Source organism: Dryobates pubescens, chromosome Z, assembly GCF_014839835.1.
Source record: "Dryobates pubescens isolate bDryPub1 chromosome Z, bDryPub1.pri, whole genome shotgun sequence".
Lineage (NCBI taxonomy): Eukaryota > Metazoa > Chordata > Aves > Piciformes > Picidae > Dryobates > Dryobates pubescens.
In genome coordinates, this window is record NC_071657.1 from 31,075,822 (window position 1) to 31,098,807 (window position 22,986).

Genomic DNA, 22,986 nt, shown 5'->3' on the forward strand with positions numbered 1-22,986 from the left:
ATAGGCTGCCTTTATGACAATCACTCGCCTCAGCAAAATTACACCAGACACAAGCCCAATATCATCATCCTGTTATTTCCTTGATCACTTGAGTGGGGAAGTCATCATCAAAGAAGTACAAAACGGTCCTAGATTTCTTATGCCCTGATATCCCATCATCAAATATCAGGGTCATTAAAGTCTCCAATAGAGACCAAGGCCTGTGAACCAAAGGCTTCTTCCAGTTGTATGAAAAGGGCTTCATACACTTCTCCCATACCAGGTAGTCTATATCAGGCATTCACCATTGAGTCACTACCTTTGGTCTGTCTGTTAACTAAACTCTAAGATGTCTCATCACCTGTCTCCAGGCAAAGCTACATGAATCCCTGCTGCTTGTTTACATAAATGTTAACTGCCTTTTCACTGTCCTGGATATCTCACCCTGTCACTGGTTGTGAGGAGATGTAGTCTTTTAAATATATGAAGAACTCGATTTCTTCTGTGTGATCCCCATGGTGTGCATAGCACCCAGGCAGTTCAGAAAGGCATCCACTCATACTGATTTCTCAGAAAAGCTATGAAAAATTCCCTCACATTTCCCTTATAGCAACATCTACCTATTTGTGAGTTTTCACTTGAGATAGTTTGATGTTTCCATGGTCTCTCTTATTCACACTGCCCTGTAGACTTTTTGTTGTTGTTGTTTTGCAAACCAATCCTCCACTTCCACACTATTTTGGTCCATCATCTTCCTCACCCATCAGTCCTAGTTTAGCAGTCTCCTCACCAGGTTGCCCAGACTGTTGGAAAAGATACTTTGGCTCTGCATAATAAGATGGATTCTGTCCCATCCTAATACTCCCAATATTCAAAGAATAATTAATTAATTGAATAATTGATGTAAACAATTGCTATTCAACAAGTTTGTAATCCTAAGAATCCATCCAGTCTTTTCAAGCATTCCTCTTCTATTATTAGGAAGAAGGCAAATGCTATGTAAGACTCCACATTTTTGCCCCTCTCCCCTAGAGGACTGTACCCATTTTGATACACATGAGGTTTCCCTTGGCAGTACTGTTGGCTCCCAAATGGAAAAGCAGCAGAGGGAGGTAATCTGAAGACTACACAAGCTTCAAATGTCTCTCTGCAATATCTTGGATACGCATTGCTAGCAAAAAGCAAATCTCTCTAGAAAGGAGGTCAGACAGGCAGAATGGCTTCTAATACATGCAATGGGGTGACCTGGGGAGACACCTAACAAGATATCTTCATAGCACAAAATCATAAAATAGTTTGGATTTGATGGGATTCTTCAAAGCTCATCCAGTTTCAATGGGCAGGGACATTATTTGCTAGATCAGGTTTCTCAAAGCCCCATCTAAGCTGACCTTGAACATTTCCAATGAGGGGACATCTCCAAGTTCTGAGGGGAATTTGTTCCAGTGTCTCATCATCAAAAACAAATGAACAAACAAACAAACACAAAAAAATTCAAACAAACAAACAAAACCTGCAACAACAACAACAACAAAAAAATAATAATAAACACAAAACAAACAAAAAAATACACCACAAAACCTTCAAAAACCCAACAACTCTTCCTTTGGTTTTATCTAAAACTATCCTCTTTTGATCCAAGAGCCCCAGTCAGGCCTGAAATAACCTTCTCTATCTTCCTTATTATCTTCTTTTGAGTATTGAAAGACCACAAGACCTGTCTCGAGATCATCAGATCTTCTCCTTGTGGGTGACTTTAACCTGCCACATGTCTGCTGGGAACTTAAATAATCAGAGATGAGGCAGTCCAGAAGATTCCTGGAGCACATGGAGGACAGCTTCCTGATGCAGCTGTTAAGTGAGCCTACCAGGGGTCTGTTGCAGTTTGAGCTGGGTGCCCCCTGGGGTGTTCACTTCCTGTGTCCAGAAGTCCAGCCCAGAGGGATGGACACAGGAAATTGTGTATTTCCTACCATAATTCTTTGCACCACTATAAGATCCAGTGCGGAGTCTAGCACGCTCTCTTTTCTTCCTCCTCCGCCAGCCGGTAACTGGGGGAGATGTCTCCTGGCTTTGGGCCTGGCTAGGCCCAAGGCCACGGGGGGATGGGCAGTCTCAGGCCTGGCCAGCTGAGACTAGCCCAGCAGAGGGAGGGGGAAGAAGGAGCCCTGAGGGTCTCGGGTGTACCCTCAGGTGGGGATGGGATGCCTCTGGGTCTGCTTTGGGATCTTTCTTTGTCACTGCGCTTTGGGTTCTCTGTAACATTCACTGCTTTCTATTTAAACTTTCATCACTTTTGCAATCCGTTTGTCTGAGTGTTTTATTCCTGCCCGTGGTGGGGAGAGAGGGGGCTGCCTCAACCCAGCACATTCTTGGTAGCAGAGGATGGTTGTTGTGGGGAGGGGGTCTGCCTCTAAACCCACCACATTCTTGGCGAGCCAGCCAGGAGAGGAGTTTATTGTGTGCATTCTGCAGATCGGATTGCAAAAGATAAGAAAGTTTAAATTTAGTTCTGGGCGTCGTTCTGGTTTTCTGGCAGTTGGGGCTCAAAGTGTTGTTGTTGGGGCGATTGTGTGAGTTCTCGTGGATTGCCGGGGGACACTTGGTGCGTAGCCGGTGGCACGGAGCCCCTCCTGCTATTTCAAGCAGGGGTGGCTCTTAACCATCGGAACTGGGGCATCGCTTAAGAATGCGGGACCTGCCCCTCCTCCACCTTTACTCTCTGCGGAGCGGCAGAAGCGGCGGGGGGTGAACTGGCGGAGGGGGCAGCGGCGAGCAGATCAAAGTCAGGTCCGTTCTCGCTGCGGGGTAGGGCCAGCCGCGGCGGAGCGGGCGAGCCCGGCTCCCGATACCCAGGAAGGGCGAACGGGAACTCAGTTCGAAAGCTGTTCTCAAGGGCCCTGGGGACGCGTTTATGGTTTTCGCTGGAGGAGCCGTTTGAATGCCCGAGGGGTGGAGGCGATTTTGATTCTGTACCGCGGCGGTAGAGGTGGCTGGAGCCCTGCTGTATGCTCGGGTTGCGGCGGCTGAGGGCCGAGCCGTGCGCTCGGAGCGGCGGCGGCGGCTCGGGCCGTGCACTCGGAGCGGCGGCGGGGCCAGCCCTGTTCTCTTCCCCGACGTTTTCGGACGAGTTCCGAAAATGGCGCCTAGCACCTGGCTCCACCTCCCTTCTTCTCAGCAGGTTGTGGAGCAGCCCCTCCCCTCCCGGGGTGGGGCTGTGTACTTGGAGCTGCCACATCTGCGGTACGCGAACGCCCAGTGGAGGGGCGGTGTACCTGTGGCATGCGTCTGTGGAGCCTCGGGCCGCGGCTGGAAGCGGTCAGCACTGGGCTTGGATAGGTCCGTGCACTGTTGAGAGAGGCTCAGCGTGCTATTTCCTGGAGGGGTGGAAAAGCAGCAGAGCCTGATTGTTCTGACTGACTTGCCCCAGGGGTGGAAATAATGCCGCTGAGTGGATAGAAATGGGAATGAAGGTTTGGTTGAGAAGTTGTGAGGTTCTTTCCAGGTGACCAGGATGTCCAACGGATCCATGAAGAGCTTGCACCGCAGAAGAGTGAACTCTGCATCGCGGGAGGTTCCGTTAGATGAGAGGAGAAGGACTGGAATGGACTGACACTTGAGCCTGAATGAGAGACTGTTTGAGTGGATGCCCAGATGAAGATGTGGACTTCGCCGGACATGTCATCAGAAGATTTCTGATTTGATGATGTGTTTAGGTGCAGAGATTATGGTATGAAATACAGGGGTGGCAAGGCTCTGGTTGACCTGCTGTTCTCGAATAGAGAAGGGATGGTGGGAGACATGATTGTGGGAGGCTGCCTAGGGTGCAGTGAACAGGAGATAGTGAAGTTTTCAATCTGCAGGGAGATAGGGAGGAGCACCAACAGAACCTTCACCTTGGACTTCCGGAGGGCAAACTTCAGCCTCTTTAAGAAACTTATTTGTAAAGTTCCCTGGGTATCAACCCTCAAGAACTTAGGGGTCCAGGATGGTTGGACCTACTTCAAACAGGAGCTCTTGAAGGCACAGGAACTGGCAGTTCCTACGTGCCAAAAGATGAGCCGGCGGGGAAGGCGACCGGCCTGGATGAGCAAACAGCTCCTGGAGGATTTAAGGGAAAAAAAGAGGCTGTATCACCTTTGGAAGGAAGGGAAGGCTTCTCAAGGTATGTTCAAGGAAGTGGTTAGATTATGTAGGAATAAAATTAGAGAGGCAAAGGCCCAGTTGAAACTGAAGCTGGCTACCTCTGTGAAAGACAATAAAAAGCATTTTTACAAATATATTAATGCTAAAAAGAAGGGCAAGAAGAACCTCCACTCCTTATTGGACCTGGAGGGGAACACTGTGACTGATGACGAGGAAAAGGCTGAGGTCCTGAACACCTTCTATGCCTCAATGAGCCTTCTAGGCCTCGTGAGCTGGGTGATGGGGTCAGGGAGCAGTGTAATGCCCCAGAAATCCATGATTAATGAGTTCGGGACCTCTTGAGTCACTTGGACACTCACAAGTCCATGGGACCATATGGGATCCATCCTAGGGTGCTGAGAGAGCTGGCAGATGAGATGGCCAAGCCGCTCTCCATCATTTTCCTCCAGTCCTGGCTCACTGGAGAGGTCCCAGATGACTAGAAACTGGCCAGTGTGGTCCCCATCCACAAGAAGGGTCAGATGGAGGAATCCGGAAACTCCAGGCCAGTCAGCCTGACCTCAGTGTCAGGGAAAATTATGGAGCAGATTATCCTGGCGGCAATAACTGTGCACCTGAGGGATGGCCAAGGGCTCAGACCCAACCAACATGGATTTAAGAAGGGCAGGTCCTGCCTCTCCAACCTGATCTCCTTCTATGATCAGGTGACCCATCTGGTGGATGTGGGGAGGCCTGTAGATGTAGTCTACCTGGACTTCAGCAAGGCCTTTGATACCATCCCCCACAGCAAACTGCTGGCTAAGCTGTCAGCTCGTGACTTGGACTGCATCACTCTGTGCTGGGTTAGGAACTGGATGGAAGGCTGAGCCCAGAGAGTAGTGGTGAATGGTGCCACATCCAGCTGGCAGCCAGTCACAAGTGGCGTCCCCAGGGATCAGTGCTGGGCCCCATCCTCTTTAGTATCTTCATTGATGATCTGGATGAGGGGATTGAGACAGTCATCAGCAAATTTGCAGATGACACTAAGTTGGGAGCAGATGTTGGTCAGTCAGAGGGTAGAAAGGCTCTGCAGAGGACTGGACAGATGGGCAGAGTCCAAAGGGATGACATTGAACAAGTCCAAGTGCCAGGTGCTGTACTTTGGCCACAACAACCCCATGCAGGGCTACAGGCTGGGGTTGGAGTGGCTGGAGAGGTGCCAAACTGAGAGGGACCTGGGGGTGCTGATTGACAGCCACCTAAACATGAGCCAGAAGTGTGCCCAGGTGGCCAAGAAGGCCAATGGAATCCTGGCCTGCATTAGGAATAGTGTGGCTAGCAGCAGCAGGGAAGTAATTGTGCCCCTGTACTCTGCATTGGTTAGGCCACACCTTGAGTACTGTGTCCAGTTCTGGGCCCCTCAGTTTAGGAAGTACATTGAGGCACTTGAAGGTGCCTAGAGAAGGGCAACAAGGCTGGTGAGAGGCCTTGAGCACAAGGCCTATGAGGAGAGGCTGAGGGAGCTGGGATTGTTTAGCCTGGAGAAGAGGAGGCTCAGGGGTGACCTCATTGCTCCCTACAGCTACCTGAAAGGTGGTTGTAGCCAGGAAGGGCTTGGTCTCTTCTCTCTAGCAACCAGCACCAGAACAAGGGGACACAGTCTCAAGCTGCACCAGGGGAAGTTTAGGCTTGAGGTAAGGAGAAAGTTCTTCACAGAGAGCGTCATTTGTCATTGGAATGTGCTGCCCAGGGAGGTTGTGGAGTCACCATCCCTGGAGGTGTTCAAGAGGGGATTAGATGTGGCACTTAGTGCCATGGTCTAGTCATGAGGTCTGTGGAGACAGGTTGGACTCGATGATCTTTGAGGTCTCTTCCAACCTTAGTGATACTGTCATACTGTGATACAAAGTCTCCCAAGAACCTTCTCCAGGCTAAACAACCTTAACTCTCTCAGCCTTTTTTCCTAGGAGATGTGTTTCAGCCCTCTGGCCATTTCTGTGGGCCTCATCTGGACCTGATGTATCAGGTCCACGTCTGTCTTGTGCTGAGGCTCTCAGAGCCAGATGCAGTACTCTGTTTGAGGCCTCATAAAAGTGAAGTAGAGGAGTATCACTTCCCTTGACCTGCTTGACGGCATATTGTAATAGATGAAATAATAAACACCTGAGTTTTACATATGAAGAAAATAGTTGGACTGATAGATTATCATTATTTCATTATGTATATGTGCTTTCTGACTTACTCATATTCACACTTCTCATGGCAATTCTAAAAGGTACGTATCATGTTACAGCTCCATGGCAGTGTTCCAGAGAAATCTACTTTCTATTTATGACAATATTTTACAAGAAAAGGGATAAGGAGAAGGAGAAGGAAAAGGAGAAGGAAAAGGAAAAGGAGAAGGAAAAGGAAAAAGAAAAGGAAAAGGAAAAGGAAAAGGGAAAAAAAAGGAAAGGGGAAAGGGAAAGGAAAAGGAAAAGGAAAGGGGAAAGGGAAAGGGAAGGGGAATGGGAAAGGGAAGGGGAAAGGGAAAGAAAAGTAAATGCAGTAATGTTAAATTTAAATAATGAACCTAAAGGTTAATAGTTTCAATAAAAATGTCAGATCTTGCAGATTGTTATGTACTTATCATATCAACTGACCAACTATATTCTTAGTAGGTAGCAATAACAGCAGATTTCTTTGATTGGGAACAAACTCTTCTTGTTATTTATCAAGACAATAGCATAAACCAAATTTGTCACTGTTCTCCAAAATCCCTTTCACTGTTCTGCAATACCAGCTGCCAAGAAGCAAAACCTAGTCTCTCCAAATTTTGAAAATAAACATGCATGAATGAAGATTATGAAAGGGTGCAGATGTTAATCAACATTCTTATAACATTTCTCAGATATTTTTGTCTTCACCATCTATGTGTTAACACTGCACAAATTGAAAGTTGTGCAAGATAAAGCTTGGATCTTTTACAAATTAGCAGGATAGAAAGAATGAGATGAAACATCCGGGTTGCTCTAACTTTTGCGTGGTTTTTTGTTTGTTTGTTTTTTTTTTTTTTTAAATATTTACCAGCTACTCTCAAATTCTAATAGTCCTGGACTTGAACAGCCTCAATGGTTATTCTCTTCTCCACTCTTGTACATAAGGAAAACGAAAAAGGCTGATTTTCATTGTGACCACTCATCTTTTATTTTTCACAATGTGCCTTTCACAACTTAAAGTGAGCTAAATCTGCTAGTGTACTGTGAAAATACATTGGAAACTGATGAAATGCCTCTAAGAAAATGGAAGTTCTCATGCATGAGAGGATCAAGAGTCCTTGTGATCTGAGCATGTTTTAGTAACAATGTATTTGGAAAATTGTTTGATTCTTGTTGATATTTAAATTATCAGAGATTAATGAATAGAATACATAGAATACATAGAATAAACCAGGTTGGAAGAGACCTTCAAGATCATCATGTCCAACCCATCAACCAATCCAACCCACCTAAACAACTAAACCATGGCGCCAAGCACCCCATCAAGCCTCCTCCTGAACACCTTCAATGACGGTGACTCCACCACCTCCCCCGGCAGCCCATTCCAATGGGCAATCACTCTCTCTGTATAGAACTTCTTCCTAACATCTAGCCTGAACCTCCCCTGGCACAGCCTGAGACTGTGTCCTCTTGTTCTGGTACTGGCTGCCTGGGGGAAGAGACCAACATCCGCCTGTCTACAACCTCCCTTCAGGTAGTTGTAGAGAGTAATGAGGTCACCCCTGAGTCTCCTTCTCTCCAGGCTAAGCAACCCCAGCTCCCTCAGCCTTTCCTCGTAGGGCTTATGTTCCAAACCCCTCACCAACTTCGTTACTCTTCTCTGGACTCGTTCCAGCAAGTCAACATCTTTCCTAAACTGAGGGGCCCAGAACTGGACACAGTACTTGAGGTGCGGCCTAACCAGTGCAGTTACAGGGGCACAATGACCTCCCTGCTCTATGAGAAAACAAAATTAAAACAAATTATTTGACTTTTTTATTAATTTTAGATATTCTTATTCCTGAACAGTTGTATTAAAAGGATACAAACGTTCTCTGGCCATTTCTAGTTTTCAGGATGCAAACTTTAAAAGATGCACATTGCTTAGAAAAGCTAGCTATGTCATGAATCAGATGTTACTTCAAACAAAACCATTGGGAAAACCAAACCAAAACAAAGCATGTTTTTGTTTATAATCAACCACACTTAAAATAAGGTTTTAACAATCATTCAAATAAAGCCCTCCAAAGTTAATTATCCAAGTCAAGAACTCTGCCATTGATTTTATTCATACTGTTCAGGAATCCTCAACACATTTAACAGTGTTAGAAGATCTGGAAGATCAGTTCAGAAACAGCCAGACAGAATTACTGTAACAATATATCCTATACATGTCTAATAAATGAAGGAAAAGACTGGAGAGTGGACATTAATCATTGAAATTTTAAAGTCTATTTTAGGACTATAAGCATGTGGTTTTATTTCAGCTTCAACCTCTTAATTATACTGCTAGCAACACATAGTAATAGTAGATGTTCAAGATAAATAAAGAGATGATAAACAGTCTGCAATTAATTTGAAATCAAAACACACATATATAGAAAAAAATAAGCATTTCAGAAACTCATATTTCCATTAACACAGGCAAAATCTTCACCAGCTTAAAAAATATTTTTTCTGTTTTTAATAGTATCATGTTCTTCATGTAATACATTACAGTGAAAAATGGATAGAGTAAACATTTCTTTTAAATTTAGCCTAATCTTAGAAGATGGTTACCACTATTTTTATTTTTTTCCCCATAAGTCATCTGTACAATCCTGTACCAAATAAAAAAAAAAAACAGGGAAAAATACATAATCTTCTACGAAAGAAGTTATTGTCCATATACAGAATATTTTTACTGTGTAACTGCTTAATCTATGTGTTTTAGTATTTTTTGTAATATAGGCACTGTCCTCTCTTTGTGCTTTAGATTCATAGATTTTCCATTATCAGTGTAGTAATATGAGTATCATAAAAGAGAGCTATAGGACACCTTACAAGGTGTGAAAGGGAAAATTACAGTAGCAACTATAGATAATCAAAATCTAGATTTTAGGCATGTGCAAAAGAGATCTCTTCAGTTTGGAAATTTTGAGAGCATGACTGTGATTAAGGACTTAAACACTGTCAAATGTATAAGGTAAAGGACTGGAGAGAAGCAAAGCTTTCAAGTGGGATATTCAGATGACCTTTCAGCTGGGAAGAATAAAGTTATCAATTTTAACTTTTAAAAGTCCTGGTATTTGAAACAATAAAGAGTAAGTTGATACTGACTACATTTCCCAGTTACATAAGCGTCATCAGATTGTTCTAGAAATTGTAAGTCATGTTGCAAGGCAGATACCACATAGGAATTCTGTGGTTTTAGCTGCTCACACCCCTCTCCTGGCATTTCTGGAATGAGGAAGTTTGCCTAATTTCTGAGATAACCTAAACTCCTGCAACCAAGATGAAATTGTAAATATTCTTAGTTCATGATCTTTTACTTATTTTACAAAGACAAGTGTAAGACACAAAGTACAGAGATGTAGTTTATTGATGTTCAGTTTAAAAACAGATACTAATGGATGGAAATAGAAGATATATATATATATGGAGACCATTCAGAAGAGATCAGCTGTGCTTAGAATCAGAGAATGATTAAGGTTGGAAAAGACCTCCAAGACTGAATCAAACCACTAACCTAGCACTGCCGAGTCCACCACTGGATCAAGTCTCTAGGTGACTACGCACAGAAGCTGAAAAAATATCCTAAAAAAACACCAACACATGAAAGTACTTAAAATAATCAGTTAAAGAGGTTTCCTAAAATAAATTCTACTGCCTCAAGGAGAAAAGATATGGAGAATAAAAAAGCAGTAAACAACTTGTTAAAATAAATGGTTTTTTTCAAATCCAGGGATGCAGAACTGCAACAAGAAGGAAACAGGAAGGTGACAGGAAGGTTTACATAGTTCAGCAGTCCAATACAAAGATAACACTTATCCATTTGTCTTCCAAATTCTTATATGAGTTATTAATGTTTTATTAATGATACTGCTTTTTAAAACATGTACCCATTATGGTACCCATTGTGGGACATATAAATTGCACTCTTATTGGCTTGAACCATATATATTTAACACTGCAGAAATTTGCCACATTTTCTCTTCAGGTAGAAAGCACATTATGTTAGATGCAGTTCTTAAGATTATCAAAAAATGAATTTCACAATTATTGGATTACATCCACATCATTCACCCCAACATCGAAAGAATTTAAAAATAAGCATTGAATACAGTTAGAAGACACAGAACTAGTCAAGTTTTTGCATAAACTTATTGAATCCATTTTATTCAGGATTAAATTTAACCTTAGAAATGTAATTTGAAGTATAAAATAGGTAGCAAAACCCAATGATGAACAGTCATTTCATTTAGCTGATTTAGAAAAGGACTTACTATATGTGCATCCATACACTTCAATGCGCATTCCAATTCTGCCGTTTGGATTCCAGTCCAAAGGCACAAAACGGAGAAATCTTGCTTTAATGGCGTGCTGAAGCTTATAGTATACGACACTGTCTGCATTTGTGTTTCCAGAAAAGGCCTAGAAGAATATTAAAACAAGATCAGCAACATCCATACTGAATACTGAAGTATATTAAGTATTGCTGATTTTTGCATTTAAAACCTCATCTGGCAAACAGTCAAGCACAGGAATAAAATGTGATTTTCAATGAATTCAATAGGAACAATGACCATGTAAAGCTTGACAATTCTTCTGGGTTAAGTGTTAAATCAACCGTATATGTAGTCCTGACACGACACTCACTGAAAGATCTCACACCTTCAAAAATTTCAGTAAATGAAACATTTCCAAAATAAACATTCCTTTCACAAAATATGTGAGTCTGGCATCTCAGTGTATTGTACCATCTAATTTTTTCTTAAGGCAACAAAGTGAACTCTCTGATTTCCTCTTACCAAAAGGCTTGGTAAGTGTAATAGCAAACCCCGTTTAAATAGGTAGCATGATGAATCCAGGTTCATATACTGACAGATCAAGGTGTTGAAAGACTATGATTTCCAACTAAAGAATTCAGAGCATTAAAAAAATAAATCAGAATTCAATGTTCTTATGAAAAAAACCAAACCAAAACCAACCAAACATAAAAAAACCTTCTAAATTTCCCTACTTTCCCTCTGAAAACAGATTAAAAAAAAAAAAGCTTTGTAATAGAAAGTATTGAACTGAATTGATTGAACCGTATTGAACTGTATTGAATTGACAGTACTGAACTGATAAAATTACTTTTTCTTTTTTGTAACATGAATTAAATATACAGAAACATTAGAAAAATAAAGAAAAATGTTAAAAAATAGAAAGTGAAGAGATGTAATTATGAACTTTAGCATCATTAAGTTGATATTATTTTCTGATCCTGATTTCTGAATTTGATTTTCTGAATTTGATTTTATAGCCATAAGCTAACTATTTAGAAACCAACAGCTTCAGGCATGTGTCTCCTACTTTCATAATTTTTTTGGATCAGACGTGCACTTATTGCACTCAAAGCCGCTCCTACCCTTGCCTCTTGTGGGGAGGCCTGTAGTCTACCTGGACTTCAGCAAGGCCTTTGACACTGTCCCCCACAGCAAACTCCTGGCCAGTCTGTCAGCCCATGGCTTGGATGGGAGCACACTGTGATGGGTTAGGAATTGGCTGAAGGGCCGAGGCCAGAGAGTGGTGGTGAATGGTGCCACATCCAGCTGGCAGCCAGTCACTAGTGGTGTGCCCCAGGGATCAGTGCTGGGCCCCGTGCTCTTTAACATCTTTATTGATGATCTGGATGAGGGCATTGAGTCGATCATCAGTAAATTTGCGGAAGACACCAAGCCGGAGGCAAGAGTTGATCTGCTGGAGGGTAGAGAAGCTTTGCAGAGGGAACTTGACAGGCTGGACAGATGGGCAGAATCCAACAGCATGAGATTGAACACATCCAAGTGCCGGGTTCTGCACATTGACCACAGCAAGCCCATGCAGTGCTACAGGCTGGGGTCGGAGTGGCTGAAGAGCGATCAGGCCGAGAGGGACCTAGGGGTGCTGGTCGATGGTAGGCTGAACATGAGCCTGCAGTGTGCCCAGGCAGCCAAGAGGGCACAAGTATGACCAGCAGGAGCAGGGAAGTCAATCTGCCCCTGTACACTGCACTGGTTAGGCCACACCTCGAGTACTGTGTCCAGTTCTGGACCCCTCAGTTTAGGAAGGATGTTGACTTGCTAGAGTGTGTCCAGGGAAGAGCAACAAAATAATGAGGGGCCTGGAACACAAGCCCTCTGGGGAGAGACTGAGGGAGCTGGGGTTGCTTAGCCTGGAGAAGAGGAGACTCAGGGGTGACCTTATTGCTCTCTACAACTACCTTAAGGGTGGTTGTAGACAGGCGGATGTTGGTCTCTTCTCCCAGGCAACCAGCACCAGAACAAGAGGACACAGTCTCAGGCTGCGCCAGGGGAAGTTTAGGCTGGAGTTTAGGAAGAAGTTCTATACAGAGAGAGTGATTGCCTATTGGAATGGGCTGCCCGGGGAGGTGGTGGAGTCGCCATCACTGGAGGTGTTCAGGAGGAGACTTGATAGGGTGCTTGGTTGCATGGTTTAGTTGATTAGGTGGTGTTGGATAATAGGTTGGACACAATGATCTTGAAGGTCTCTTCCAACCTGGTTTATTCTATTCTATTCTCTTATGTACTAGCAAAATTTTAATAAATTCTGATCTCAGAACACTGAATTGGAAAGAAAAATAAGGGGGGGGAAAAGGGGAGGAAAAGAGAAAGAATATTGAATGTTTTCATTACAGCTAACCTATTAATCTAGAAAACTATGAGGGTTAGTGCCTTGGAACATTCACATCACTTTCAGCTTCATGTTTTATAATGTAACAGTCACAGTGAGTGAAGGTGGAAACATGCTGAAACAAACACTTGAGGAGGACTACTATTTGGAGAATGAGGTCCTTCCAAACCTCCTGTCCCATGAAATCTTTACTTTCTGGTAGAGCTGCCAATGAAAGAAGCAGTTAGTTTATTGACTGAACCAGAAAGAAGGACTCAAAAGTTGAAATATTGTAAGCAAATGAATTATTCATTTAAGGTTGTTTTTTTTTTTCTCCCCAAATACTTTTCAGAGGGCAGCCACATCATGATAATTAGTATAGAATGTACGTTGGGTTTTGGGTTTTGTGGGTTTTGCTGGTTTTTTTTTATTTTTTTACTGCAGGGTGTACTTAGCCATTCATTCTAAATTTGAGGGTTGACGTCACTTAACTTTTTTAAAAGTAACTAAAATTACTCCTTAAATAATTTGGAATGGTCAGTTTTTAAAGGATATTTTAAGCTATCATTCTGCAAAGAATTTATCTAAGATGAATATACTTTAAAGTCTATCAAGAGGAGCATTAAATGGATCTTTATGACTTTATTTCAACACTCAAAGGGTTAAAATACATAGTTTGAGGATTTTTTTAGCTTTAATCTTTTTCACAAGAAGAAGAAGGCAAACAGATAGCTTGTCCTCAAGATTACAAGTGGTTATGGCACACCTAAACCCTGTGATAGTAGCCTGTAGGCTTTAGGTGGAAAAGCATATTCAGCATGACACATACACTCTTTCTGTTACAGTAGAATGCAATTTCTGTTTCCCAGTCAATCCAACAATCATTTAAGCACAGAACAACTATAATCAGATGATAAGCTTCTTTCCTCCCACTCCTGATAAGTTCACTCATGTGCCAAATCACTGTAAGGAAACATGCCATTTTTCTAGATTATACAGTGTCCTCAAAACATACACAGGCATCTGATGATTAAAAAGGACTCAATATAACCCTCAGTTAACATGAGTGTTATGCATAATAAGTATTGTTCCCATAAATATTAATAGGGCTTTAAAGCTATCCATTCGAATATAACTGCCCACTGAATCTAAGTTAATGTTCTTAGGGATGCGTTATACTGTTATACATCTTTGGGATGTGTTATACTGTGTTTTAAATATAACGAAGACATACATTTTCTCAATGAATGATAGCTTTGAACCAGGGAAACATTGCACTGCAGTTTAGCCTTATATAGAAGCAGGAGTGCTGAGCAGCATAGACATCTAAGCAGATAGCTCTTCACAGCCTAGTCTCTATTCTATTCCACAAAAGACCAATACCCTGATCTGAACTGAAGCCTGAAATGAGGGCCTACACTCAAACTTGTTTTAACACTCCAACTTGTTTTAACTCTCCTACTCAGTTTCTAACTGTTGTTTCTTTACCTCAAGTTATTCTAACCCTGTTTGGAAGACAGAATTGCTCAGATCATTATGGCATCAGAAATCTCATATGTACTCTAAACTGCATTTGAGAAAAGGCATCTCCAAGCGCAGAACAATTTTGAAGGTAAGCTTACTTCAAGACAAGGTAAATGAGAAGTTCTTCTTTTTCCTTTCCGTCCTCTATCTAGAAACAAAACATGTCTTTCAGAATAGGGATAAGATTGACATCAGGGCCAAAGCTTTTTCAGTTACTCAAAAACTCTAACACAGGTAAAGCTGTGTATGACCGACGTACTGTGTATACTGAGCTAGAAATTAGATCACCTGCAACAGATTATTTATAAATGAAGCTTTTATTTTATTTTATATATATATATATGTATATATACACACACTGTAAAACATACTATAGGACTAAACAGCATGCACAATGTATTTGCATTTATTGTGTACTTATTGTAATAAATATTATATTTATTTGAAACATTGTTTCATATGAAATGCATATGTTAAATCAGTACAGTCACAAGCAAATTTTAATTCCATTTTAATGTTCTCTTGCATTGAGTTGAACCTGCTGCTGTTATTCATACCATGCTGTAGTCATGGCAGCAGACAAGTATAATGAGGCTTGAAGTAACATGATTGTAACATGGGAGGCTTCTTGTTGCAGTCACTGCTTCTGGTTCTGGGTTCTTCGGTGTTGATTTTTTTTCACTGGGATGGTGGTGGTATAAGCAGGGATGGGAGAATAGCTTCTTGGCTTGATATTTATGGATCTCTTGCTTCTGCTTACTGCTGCTTTGCACCATGCTTTTTCTGCAAATTGGCTAAGGTAATTATGAATTTGTATTATGCTTATCAGATTTTGCTTAGTAAAGTCTATTCTTATCTCACTTTTTTTTTTACTTTTTTTTTTTTTTTTCTTTTCCCCCCAGTCCCAAGTGTTTGTATGTTACTTCTTTTCCCTCACTTCTGTTTTGGGAAAATAGACAGGTTAACCTACTGGTTTAGTTTGACCCATTTTGTTCTGATTCAAAGCATTACATTCTTCTGGCTTCCAACACAGGGCACAAAAAGCTGCTGTCTTAATTAAGACTGTCAGATTCTTGGCAAGAGACAAAGGGATTGAGATAATGAAAAGGGAGATAACAAGAGACAGAGCCAGGGCTGATTGCCCACTTTTTATCTTCGGGTTTGGAGAATGGCCAGGACAAGGAATGAAGCAAACAGAAGGCCTCAGCAATGCAAGTGCGAAAAATCTCTCCTTCTTTTTCCAGGACTGTGTTTCAGCTGTGAAGGAACTGTCCTGAGATGTCCATCAACTCAAGAAGAACGTGTTCTACTCACCACCTGTATGGTCCCATGTTTCAGGCATGAGTACCAGGTGCTCCCCTGTCTGAGGGAGAGAATCTGGGATGTACACACCACAACATAACCTGTGGTTTTACTTGTATGACAATGCGGAGGACTTGAGAAAGCGGGACAGAAAACCCACTTCAGTCCTGGATGCATGAGCATATGAATTACAAGGGAATTCTTCACTGAAGAAGGCTGCCTCAGTTCCCATTGAAAATCACCCAAAGAAACCAGACAAGCCAATACTGCTTCTAATTCTCCTGATGGGATTTGTAAAACATTTTCACAAGATGCAGGTGATTCCAGTCAGAAAGCTCCAACCAGATGGAGGATAGGGACAACTAGTTTTACAGAACTACATGGAACTGACAGCTTGTCTAATTGCAGAGGTGGAACTTCTCTGTATTTCTGGTGTGACAGATGGATTTCCACTCCTGCATGCATTGGAAGCCAAGCACCAGAATGCATGCCACAGTTTGTGTTCACTTGGAGAAATGGAAGGAGTCACTGGACTCAACTGCCCCAGCAGTGGAAACACAGCCCAATGATTTGGAATGGTCATGGACTGATCCAAAACGTACTAGAACAGTGTGGAGCTTCTTTGCATCTTCAGTGAGCAGTCCTCTGTGTACTACAAAGTGATCACATTTTGAGTGAGAATGGACAGTGACTGATGCATGATGCAGAACTGTTCAATGTTGATTGCTACAAGGCATGGTGCAGGTGGTATAGAAAAAGGGGTGGAGAATGTCATGGGTTGAGTTGACCCTGATGCTGTTATTCGTACCATGCTGCAGTCATGACAGCTTTGAATAATGAGATTTTCCTCTGGGATTCTGGTGGGACAAAGAAGAATGTGGGAGTAGCATCCTGGCTTGGTCTTTTGGCTTTCTTTCTTCTGCTTGCTGCTGCTTTATGCCATGTTTTTTCTGCAAACAGGCATAATGATCGTAAAAGCTATTTATATTCAATAGGCAGAATGATTATTAAAAAATATGAATAACTTTATTAACCATAAAAATCCTGTGAAAAATATTAATAAAACCTATTTACTGGTTTGAAGTATTCGGTTGTGGAACAGATATCTCACCAGCAGGAACAAGTAACAATTTAAGCAATATGTACAAAAATCCAGAAACAACAAACAGCACTTTAAACTGTAAAGGAAAAAAAGGGAACATTGGCAATGAAGCCAGAGATTGCCCACAAGGGTCGGGGGACACTCCAGAATTCCCTAGGGCAACAGACCAATAGATGCTTATAAAAATCAGATGTCATAATTACTCACTGATCTTGATATCCTGCAGCACACTTGGGAATTTAAACAAAACCAAAACAGCATTGACCATGTGGAAGTTGCAGGAGCACAGTTTCACTTTCTGTTGGTGTCTGCAGCTGGATTTATTCCCGAAGGCTTTATAGCTGAAAGCTTTGTAGAAAAGAGGTTCTTCTGCTGCAATCCTCCACAGTGGCACTCATTCCTTCTTCCAATAAAATGAAACTGTCCCGGGGACTCAGCTCATCCGGGGGTTCATCTCTTGGCCTGGCAAGAGGCATCTTGTCTGCCCCTGAGCTTTACAACACTATACAGTGAGGGGTCTTTTCAGTCCTGTCTGGGTAAACTGAAACACAACTCGGCTTCCACGTGAGGCTTGTGCTTCCTCCCAGAGCTTGGACAAGGCAAGGCTCTGGTTCTTTGGGCTGGTACTTATAGATTTCCCGAGACAGTAATGGCCAGTGATGACAAAGATTGAGAGATAAAAACCTGACACTGTAACCTATAGAAAGGGTTTTCTCCAAATGTGGCCAAAGGCACACAGACCTGGCCCACTTGGGCTCCAGAACATGTTCAGGCAAGCCTGGGCAATGTGGGCATTTTTCTGAAAAAACAGACCTGCTGGCTCCTGCCCCATTGTCTGGTTCAGAGCATTTTTGTCCCTTCAGGACAATAGGCTAAGGTAAATATGCATTTTGTATTATGTTTATCTGATTTTGTTCAGTAAAGACTATTCTGACCTCACTTTGTGTGTGTGTGTTTATGTGTGTGTGTATGTGTGTGTGAATCAATTTTGTGTTTGTGTGTTATTTTTCCCTGAATTCTGTCTTGGGAAAATAAAGAGGTTAAGCCACTGTCTTCTTTTGACCTGTTTTGTTCTGATTCAAACCATTACAAATGTCTAGAACAGTAATAAGACTTTAACTTGGATAATTTCTTTTCAGAAAAGGAAGCTTAGTATGAAGGCTGTGTTTCATGTGTTTTGTGAGTTGTGCTGCCAGAATCATCAAAAAAGGTTGACAAAATCAGCATGAGGTAGCTGTAGTTTCCATAAAATACTGCCTGCTCTTGTGTGATTGTGGTTATGTGCTGGAAACACTGTCAAGCTAAACTACTTTTACAAGTCTTTCTGCTTATGGCACACACCAAAACTGTAGTTGGTATTAGTGAAAGGGTCATCAGGAAGGGAATGGGAATCCCAGTACTCTACTGGCAATTTACTGTCCTTAGACCATCATTCAAACTACTTTAACAAGGCTTTAGTATTAACCCATATTGAACTCATCCAAGAACTAAGAAAATTCAAAACTAATTGTTTTCACCCATAACTTCTAAGCTGTATTCAGGTTCAGAGAGTAGTTTAACTGTTTACACCTCAGCAAGAAAAGGTGTGTATTCAAGTTAACACAGCACATAGTACAATTAACAGCAATGTCAAGAAAATATTTGATGCATGAGAACCTAGTCATTCAGAGTCCTCCTTATTATTATATTACTACTATGCAAAGTAATTGCTAGGCTTTTGAAGTCAGTTCTGAAATTCAGTAGATATGAACTGTTTGGTTAAAGTGAAAAAATTAGTAGAAAATCTTTCACTTTGACCAAGAAACACTGTACTAAACAACTGACTCCTTTACTTGGTTTCCAGATTGGAGTTATGGCTTGGACAAAATTATTTTTGTAGATAAAATAATCAAAGATTGTTCAGGCTATGTTAGTCATAAGCAATTATGTCTGCAAACACTTTTGGATCTATTTGCTATAAAATATTAGCAGTGGCATCTTGGTGAAGACTCCGTACCATGTTATTTGCTGTATTTTTAATCAGGTCTTCTTTCTGAATTCTTTCAAATATAGTTAAATTAGAGTAATCTTAAATTGACAAAACTACACATCAATTCCATATATGTACAACTCTTACTGACCATAGCATATATTGTAAAGAAGGTGGTGTATATTAATGGCAACATGAATAATACAGACAAGATAGGGAAAAAACTGGCTAGGAAATCATAAAATCTTGTTCAAGTTAATGTCCACTGCCTCTAATAACTTCCATTATTTCCATAGAAACATATTCCACCTGATAAATTTTGATGTGTTTAAATCATCTTCAAGTTGTGCACCTCATCTATATAATGGTATGGTCAAAAGAAAAATATCTGACTAATTACAGTAATAAAATTATTTTCTGGCAAAACAGTAGAGAGATCTTAATATCACTGCCATGCTGCAATCATGACTAATTAGTGTCAGATACACTGATGTCATGTACATAATATTATATTTTTCCATTCATTCAATGGTTTCTTCAAGCTATTATCTTCCTAGTTACTGTCTTATGCTGAGCAGACAGAAGATATTTTACCCCTCCCCAAAGGAGGAAAATAAAGGGCTACAGACACTGAATTGGAAAGTTAAATGGAAATACTATTCACAACCATATACAACAATGCAAAATACACAAATTTCATATTCTGCCTTAGCCCAGCTCTTCATCCTGGGCTTACCAAAACCTCACTAGGCCAGAACCTTCCAAACCTCTCCCCTTCCTGTACCAGGCCAAATATCAAACTGCAATGCCCCCCCCATACTTCCCTAATTCCCCCCGACTAGTCCCAAAATGTAGTAGCTAAAAATTGACTTTGCCAAGGCCATAAAATGCCACAAACCTTCCCCACACTGCAAGAGATAAGGGTCCATGCTGGTAGCAGGGAGAAAGAGAAAAAGGGACAGAACAGACAGAAATGCCCATTTATAAAGGGGTTGCAGGGTTATGGGAATGAATAACAAAGATTATGCTTTCTGGTCCATCTCCTGGATTACCTGGTCCTCTGGAGGACTCTTTTATTTTTTATCCTCTACAGTTCTTAAACCCATAACAGTTACATGGAACTTTGAGACCATATTTATTTTTCATTTGTTACATTTCTATTATTATTTAAGTATTTATAGTACGCTTGCTTAGAAAATTTCAAATGTTTCTAGTATACTAATTTCATCATTTGGTATTACAAATTCCAAGCAATGTGGTTCTCAGTGTACGATTACATTTGAGGACAGTTATTGGAAAATGAAAAACAAACAAAAATAATCTAAAAAATCCTCTGAAAGAAGTGATTTCAAAGAGTACACCTTCTATAACTGTATTTTTTCACATAGTGTTTTCACAGTTCATTCAGAGTTTTTTAAGGAATACTGTTCAGCATTATATTTTAAAGGTCTCTTAATTCCTTGAACTGTAGAATCTGTCATTAATCCACTTTTACATCAAGAATTCAGAATTAGAATCTTACAGCTGTTAGGACTGAAAATACTGCATTTTTCCTTATAGAAAATTATTTCACTTACCAAGAGGACTTAAAATCTCTCATTTAGTTACTACCCATCTCTGAGTGTTACTAAAATCACAGATCGAAAAACCAGAAAAAGGTCTTTCAGAATATTTCAGAACACTATTTACTTTGCAACTGCATTATTAATAGTTTTATACACAATGAACAACAAATGTAAAAAAGGAAATTTTTTAAGATTACATAGCATAGTTCCCTTACATTGCAGAATTCCCTTCTATAGAGATTACTGAACTCTGTCTCTGGTCATTGGAGAACACCCCAAGATGACTTATTCTCTTTTATTACAATAATCCAACCCAAAAAAAGAAGCTGGCCTCCACAAATGAAAGGTCACTGCTTGAAAGCCATTGTTTGAGAGCAGGGGTGGGACAGGGGCGTGAAAAAAGAGTTAGCAAAGGAGACTCAGTGCCTCTGTGGTTCCAAAGAATTCTTTCATGTAAGCAAAACAGTGCAGGAGAACAATGTGGATACTTTCAGTGATTTCAAGGCATTAAATTAATTTGTTTCTTCTTCCTCATAGAAAGCAAATTGGAATGGCTTCCACAAACAATAGGCATTGGCTGCAGAAGAAAGTGTGAACTTTTCAAGAAGGAAGAGAGCAGATATCTTCTGAAAAAAAATAAAACTTGACAGTACATAAAGCTAACTATTGAAAATTATTCAGTATTCAAAACAATTCTCTATATCACTCAACATGACAGTTTTATGCTTTGCCTTTAAGAAAGGGACAGTTACTGGAACACACTGACTGAATCTTTTGGTATTGAAAACAAAGATACTCTAAACGAATTTCACTGGTAGATTGGTAGAATGCAACTTTAAAATTTTAGCTTTAGTTCAGTTTGAATCTCAGTCAGTTCAGTCTGTCTTTTTCGGTCTGTTTCAGTCTCTCTGAGCAACAGCTGTTTTCTGTCTGTGCTGGTGGGTGCTGACCTTCAACTAACAGATAAGAAACTAATTCTTGCATACGCTTTGAGCTAACAGAATTTCCTCCTTAATAATTTCCTCCTTAATAATTACCTTTTCTCTCTCCAACCTCTTTTTGGGAAAAAAAGGGAGGTAGGGAGAGGGGGGGGTACGGTTGGGGGGACCCTCCTGGCTGGAGGAGGGAAAGGGTTTATTTTTCTGTGTTACGTTCTTTGCTGTATATTTCTGTATATATTGTAAAGACTGTATATTGTGTATATAATCATCTGCACTTTATCCTGCTTGTAAATATAGCTTATTCATTTCTGCTCCTCCAACTGAGTCAGCTGTGGTTTCTTCGTGTGAGGGGGAGAACTGAACTTTCTCTCACCACCACATAATTTATTGGTGCCCAATGTGGGGCTTGTGTATAATTGCTGTCCAGAAGCAGGGCAAAATTTGTTTGATTTATTTTCTGTTCAAGTCAGAGTTGCAAACATGAAAGTGATTTGGATTTTTAAACAATTACTCTTTTCAATTTGTAGTGTACTGGTCTATAAGTATTTGCTAGGATTAATTTGTGATCACTTAGGCAGAATCTTAATATATAAATTATATTTATGGTTTAAGTACAAGATTCAGCTTCTCTATGACCAGTGTCTGGGATTCTTTTGGCTTACAAGATACGGAAATGTAACTGCTAGCAATCTTCCCATTGAGATAAGGGAGTTTAAGATTCCAGTAGATGAAAGAATAATTTTAAGTGATGGCTGGGATCCAAAGGTGATTTATTTGATGTGTGTAATCGGGCTGCTGGTGATAGTGATTATGTACTTGTTATATGCACTGTACTGGGAGAAGAAGGTATCTAAGGCTTGTTTTGTTATTAAGCATAGACCAAAGAGAAAGAAGCATAGCTCTAATTCGACCCCAGAGATTTCTAGTGATGAGGAGAATGGAGAATCTGTATCAGTTAAATATAGAGCTAAAAAGGCTATCGGAAAGGCTGCTTTGAATCGTGCTGTTGGTGATTCTGGCAATCAGCCAGCTGCAGCAGCAGTGGCAGTGGCAGCTCCTAACATGGTGGCTCCCATGTCCTCAGCAGCCTTTATAGAGGGAAAGTCATTTCCTTCTTCTTCGGCAGGACCGGAAGTGTTCTCCATGGCAGCTGGTCTGTCTCAAAACCTGTCAGCTTCTGCTAAAGTGGCTGTAAATTCAAACGCAGCTCCAATTAAGCAAGTAGCAGTTTTAGATAAGAGAAGTGGAAAGCACAAAGCTGATCCAGGAACTGGTGGGGGAGAACAGCATGATACTGCTGCTGCTGAGGCAACTTCTGCTAAAAAGGAGCCTGCTGAGGAGGAGGAGAAGGTTTATCTTAAAGATATAGCTGAGTTATTGAGATCATCACTGGATGGAGATGCAGGGCAAATTGTAGGTCCTGGTAGGAATGCAGCTAGTGGTGGTGCTTCTGAGTTTAAAGAGATCCTTAGGAGAGTGTCAGTAGGATTACAGGGACAGCATGTTCAGGAAGATGAGCTAGATGAGGAAGAAGATGATATTCAGGGCACCTCAGCCCCACGTCAAGAGATTAGGCATGTGTGGAAGGATTATATCAGAGCAGAGA

The 22,986-nt window shown here is 41.1% G+C and overlaps 1 protein-coding gene across 1 annotated transcript in view; it reads right to left on the minus strand.

Moving 5' to 3' along the window:
- The window catches only part of CNTNAP4 (contactin associated protein family member 4), a gene marked incomplete at its 5' end in the record, with an annotated part of 280,039 nt that overhangs the window by 118,221 nt on the left and 138,832 nt on the right, over positions 1-22,986 (minus strand). The window contains one exon of the mRNA XM_054177755.1: positions 10,607-10,754. Within this exon, the coding sequence (XP_054033730.1) occupies positions 10,607-10,754 (148 nt within the window). The remainder of the gene's footprint in view (positions 1-10,606; positions 10,755-22,986) is intronic.